This window comes from Wasmannia auropunctata, unplaced genomic scaffold (genome assembly GCF_000956235.1).
Source record: "Wasmannia auropunctata unplaced genomic scaffold, wasmannia.A_1.0 LD336101.1, whole genome shotgun sequence".
Classification (NCBI taxonomy): Eukaryota; Metazoa; Arthropoda; class Insecta; order Hymenoptera; family Formicidae; genus Wasmannia; species Wasmannia auropunctata.
In genome coordinates this window covers 3,267,495-3,273,494 of record NW_012026789.1, presented here as the reverse complement: position 1 = coordinate 3,273,494, position 6,000 = coordinate 3,267,495, and the positions used below count along the sequence as shown (strand labels likewise).

Genomic DNA, 6,000 nt, shown 5'->3' with positions numbered 1-6,000 from the left:
CCCTCAGCTCTGTTTATTTTAAATAATTCCGTTATTTTAAGTAATAAGAAAAAACTTATCTGCAAAAGTTGTACGGTTTCGAGGGATATAATATGGTAGCAATAATTTCTTTATAGGAGTGAAAACGTAGGGGAGACAAGGGCGTCCACAGGATTTTTTTTAGATGGGAGCATGATCCAAATTTTTAGTACCAACTATACTGCGAGGAGCAAATGTCCGAACGTTGTGTATCTGTGTTGTACTTAAGCTCTCTCATATTTAACAAGCATACTTATTATTTATAAAAATAAGAGCAAATTCTGAATTTTCTTGTACTTGTCTGATTTCTGAGGGCAGGAGGGGGGGGGGGGCAAATGCTCTTCTGCTCCTCCTCCCCTCCTACGAATGTCTATAAGAGGAGAACTAAATATTTTCTAAGTATCAGCCTAATTTTTTTAACGGAATTTTAAGAAAAATATTGGGCTTTGTTTTATGGATTCATTAACGTTGCTATAATTAAAATAACGATTAATTCTGTTGGATTGAAATAGCATTCTAGGATAGGAAATATTGCAACTTGAATATTGATGAGATAATTCATTTCGAATTTGATTGATATATATATATATATATGTATATGTAAATGTATATTATTAATAGCAAATTTTAATTATACGTGTAAATTATTTAATTCAATCTTTTTATGACAATTTGAATAGTTGGGTAAACTCTCTATTTTAAAAGAGTTATTAAATACAGTATTTAAAAATTATTTTTATTAACATAATCTTTTCTTAAGAATAGATCAGTGATCAAAAAATAGCATGTTTTAAATTCAGACTAAGACTCAATTTTATCTGGATTTCTGGAGTGAATCATAGTTGCAAACGTAACGGATATTAAATTAACTTTTCAGATTTATTTCATTATCTCAGTATCGATTTAAAAAATGAATTCTTTATGAGAAATACATTTATAAATACAGATCTATATTTTATAATTTTACGCAAACTGTAGCTATTTCTGCTTTATCTAAATAAAGATAAATCATTTTCACAATAAAAATATACATGCATATTTTATGTACTCATGTTATATGTTACTTTATTTATACTGTAAATGCACTTGTCTATGCACTTGTCTCTTTCATTTATGTGGCAAAATATGCTGGAAACGCAAAATTTTCACGTAAAAGGGACCGGTCCAGTGCTAAGCGTAAAACACTGAGATTTTTTAAATATAAATTATTCCTCAGTTATTCTTTGACGAGTGGTCAGATGATGGAATTCCGCTTTATTAGCCGGCATAAGTAATATCATTGGCAAGTAAAATTTTAAAATTTTCAGAGTAAAGAGTGAATATTATAATGAAAAAGAAGAAGAGGTACAATATTTAAAAAGGGCAGACTTTAGGTCACGTAATGACTTGTAAAATGTGCATACAATCCACACGATGTGTTCAAAGATTCGTTTCGGTACTATATTAACGACTAATCTCCGCTTTCTATTATTCCTTGTATGCTACTCCTCTCTTCCTCAAATAAAGATTTTAATGCAAAATTCCCACAAAATACATATTTTTACGTGATTTTAATAAGACTCGCGTGCCGTAAATCTATATTAAAGTGTAATACTTGATAGTGACACTTGCTATAGTCGGCAGTGAGGAGTTATTAACGGCGAAGAAATGAGCTTCATTAGCATTCGCGTTGTGTAGGACAGCGCGTCGAGGAGACCAATGCGCCGGTTATGTCCAGCCTGCAAAGCTCGGGATGGAAACTGCGGGAGTCTTTTGATCCGCTTAATTTGCATAAAGGCACGGCCTCGAATGACGAAACGATCAATCAAGTCGCCGCCGGAAACGAGTTACCAGCGCCGTTCTTTCCGAACGGCCGCTGCCGCGCCGCGCCCCGCGCCCCGCGCCGCTTCGATCGGTCCGATAGTTCACACGCCTCGCTAGCGGCTAGACCACAACCGGCGGAAGCGAGGAAACGTTGTTTCTCTCGTTCCGTTCCGAAAGTTCGTTTCTCGCGTTAAGTCGAGCGCGATGCAAACATCAGACGATAACTCTGAAATGTTCGATCTTAATCAATTATAAATGCTTTTCTCTCTTTTGCCTCTTCCGGCAATGAATCAACTTATTTATACTTGCCATGCATACTAAATGCCTTTCTTGTAATACAAAAAAAAACTATGAAAGATAGCATAAAGATAATATTGGTGTAAGACACTAATGTGTGTTATTTCTTTCACGTACTGCTGTAATTAAAAAAAATATATTAGTTATTTAATTCGGTTGATATTGATCGTGTTACTGAAGATAATTTATTTTTTATTTAAATTGACTTTAGACGATCTAAGATATGTATAACCTATCAGGATTCCGAATAGAAGTTGACTTATAATTTTATGTCGTAATATAATAGAGGCATTTAACGAATCTAGAATATATGTACAAAGTTACACATTGAAACATATATGTATATATGTATGGCATATAAAATTATAGTTAAAAGTTTCATCCTGAAACATTATATGAATTGGCTTTCTAAAGATTTTATACAAATGTTACATTTTTATTCCACATGATCGCGAATTACAATCACTGGCATAATAATATCGGTTTTTCTCTTTCTCTTTACTGTTTTTCGGTATCGTTATTTATTTGATTAAAAATGAATTTATACGCAATCCTACAACTGCAATGCAGTCAATTCGACTAAGCATATTGATAATACATGGGTGTGTAATCGAAAAGAGGATTGCATTGGTTTGAATATAATGTACTTGTTCTCCTGGTGGAGGAAGAAATATATGGTCCGGCTATAATTTACTTATTCCACTGTGAGAGTTGAATCTATGGTCTACCTGCGATGTACTTGTTCTACTGCAAAGAGAGAATATATGGACCGAGTACAACTTAGTTATTCTACTCCGGATAGAGAAATTTATAGAATATTAGTATTTTGATTGCATCGACGTGTGTTTTCCTGTATGTATTTTGTAACATATGGTACTACACTGGTTATTAAGTTCTCTAATCAAAATTTTACATTACTATGCTACTTTACATTAATATTCAGCTCTCTCGTTGTTTTATTGATAATTACTAAATTATACTCATATGAAGTTAATTAAAATTAAATTACAATTCGAAATCATTTGCAATAATAATTAACAAAACTTTAAATATATCATTATCTTAAAAAGGAGATAATTAGAAATTGTAACATAATAATTTCTTGTACGGAAAAACAAATATTGCTGCAGTAAATAGTGTCGCGCGCCTAGAATCGACGTTTGAGTGAAGATCGAACGTTGGCGGCGTAATCGAAGAAAAATCGATCGAAAATATTTTCTCGCGCTAACACAGCGTGTCAGTATACGATAAATTCTTCTCGTCTTTCCGATATCACCCGTTGTAATTGCGCGTACGATTGTGCCAGCCGAGCGACGCTTTGTTACACGATAGCGTCGAGGATTCCCGGCGCTATCAAGAACTGGAATTCCATTTCCAGGCCCCACGGGCGCAACTTTTTCTATTCTTCTGGTCCGGCCTGATTTATCGTCACCCTTACGCTCACGTGTTCCACGTGCTCGGGGTCTTTCTACGGGTACACCCTGCGGTACACTCACGTGATTGATACGGGGTTGTAGATCGTGGGGGTAAAGGGACGTTCCATAAGCCTCGCGTGCTGCCGGAATTCCCGATTTTCCGCTCTTTTCCCTTCCAGTCGATGTATCCTTCGAAAGTGGCCGACGATACCCGCATGTTAACCATTCGCACGTATTTCGGCTGCAAATTGCAACAGAGATACGTATCCTTCGAGATTACTTTGTGATATTTAAAAAAAAAATGTATTTACTGAGATATAGCTTTTTTGTGACAATAAATATAGATCATTTAATTTTCTGTTATATAAACTAATATTTTTAATTAATATGCTGATAGTGGTTAATTATGCACTGAATCATTATAAATATTAAGAATATTGTATGTGCGAAATTAGCACTCCGACATTAAAATTCTATAGTTTCGATTAGAGTTCTTCATTAAAATTTCATAGTTCTGATTAGAGTTGCCGCTTCATTTTGAAGAGACAAAGAGTTCTCTATAGTTTACAACAAGGTTTCTAAACAATTTTTAATTTAAATTAAAAAAATGGGATGCTAACTTTATATCAAAATCATAAATTAAAAATTGTCATTAAGTAGAACTCTTGTTATAAACCATAGAAAACTCTTCGTCTCTTCAAAATAAAGCGGCAACTCTAATCAGAACTATGAAATTTTAATGTTGGGGTGCTAACTTCAGAACACACAGAATATTGTCAATAATATACTATACCAGATAGCACAAAAAGTTCAAAAAGAATTCAGTCGTATGTCATCAATTCTGAGTTAATTTTTAGATGCAAAAAGAATTCTTTTCTAAAAGTTCTGAAAAAGAATTCTTTTTACATCTGAAAATAAACTCAAAATTGATGACTGAATATACGACTGAATATACGAATAAATTCTTTTTAAACTCTCTGTGCTTTTTTTGGGGATATTATAAAAATCCTGTCTAAATGTGAGAAATTATTTTATAAGCCCAAGATTTGATAAAATTCTTCTAGAAAAGAAAATCTTTTCGTATGTTTTTGAGGATTTGCAAGTAGTATGTAACATAACATCATTCTCTTATGCACATATATAAACGTAGATCGATTCTTTTATCGCAATATCACAAAGCTCATAGTTTTGCAAATTATCCAATACTACAACATAAATACCATAAAATAACAGAATTAAATTCAATTTACCATATATCAGGGTCTACCAACTTAATCTATTGATGAACAAATTGAATCAATAAAAAGACTTTATGTAATGTTGTGTTCCAGAGGCTGAAGTGAGATCGCCACGTTTCACTGGGTCAGGTTGGCTGGCTTTTCCCGCCTTAAGAGCCGCTTACAAACATGTACAATTAGAAATGGAATTTCGGCCAGAAGCATGGGACGGAGTGCTTCTCCTGGCGGGAGAACGAGACGATCTTCAGGGTGACTTTATGGCCTTGATACTGCATCACGGCTTTATCGAATTCAGGTATTTAAAATTTATACTTTACATTACTTAAACTATCAGTCAAATAATAGCAATTGGTATATTATAAGACGAATTGATTTTTTTTTTACCTTAATACATTCACACATAATATAGAACTGAATAGAATTACTCGCACAAAACAATTTAATCAAACGGATATAGACGCAAAAACATTTGGTATAAAATTTATAACGAGATGCATTAGCAAACAATATCACGAAAGAAACATGGCTGGCAAAAATTTAATAGAATTAAATTCACAGAAGACAGTTAACATCAGAATATTAATTTAGAAATTAAGAGACCGTTGTAAATGTCAAAGCGTGATGAAGATTCTAAGAGAGCGTAAACTTCTTAAACAGTATCAAGTATGAGGTTCATCGATTCTTTTTTATCCCGCAAGGAGAGGCAAGCTGTATTGAATATAAAGTTATACGAGACACTTTATAGGACACTTCGGCGCCATAATTTCGGAGACTTCGTCGTGAGTTTGACGTGGTCATTAATTAAGTATTCCGTGCCGGGACTAATTTTTCGTTTACAGCTTAATAAGCCATGACTTAATGGAGCCCACGTACGATTTATGAGGGCAAAAACTAAAAGTTTACCTTTTGCAATATAGTCTGATCCCGTTCCACCACTTTTATGGCGTTTTGCGCCACCCCGTCGAGCATCGACGGAAAACTTTTTCGCCGTGAAAACGATGCCGTAGGATTTATTTTACAGCACACTATGTAAAGTTTCGCCTACAAGTACATCGCAAAGTGTTATATCATCACATGACACTTCTAATATTACGGCAATACTTCCGTTCCTCGATGTTGCGATGTACATAATAGTGTAGTACTCAAACATTGAGATATATTATTTATAATCATGCTTTTGTTGAAGAACTCTGCTCTGAGTTGATATAAGCTCGTCAATATGTGTGTGA

General features: G+C 33.9%; 1 protein-coding gene across 1 annotated transcript in view; it reads left to right on the top strand.

Moving 5' to 3' along the window:
- LOC105459397 (pikachurin) overlaps positions 1-6,000 on the top strand; it is a 115,730-nt gene that overhangs the window by 67,284 nt on the left and 42,446 nt on the right. Inside the window, exon 6 of the mRNA XM_011705378.1 lies at positions 4,865-5,066. Coding sequence (XP_011703680.1) covers positions 4,865-5,066 — 202 coding nt within the window. The remainder of the gene's footprint in view (positions 1-4,864; positions 5,067-6,000) is intronic.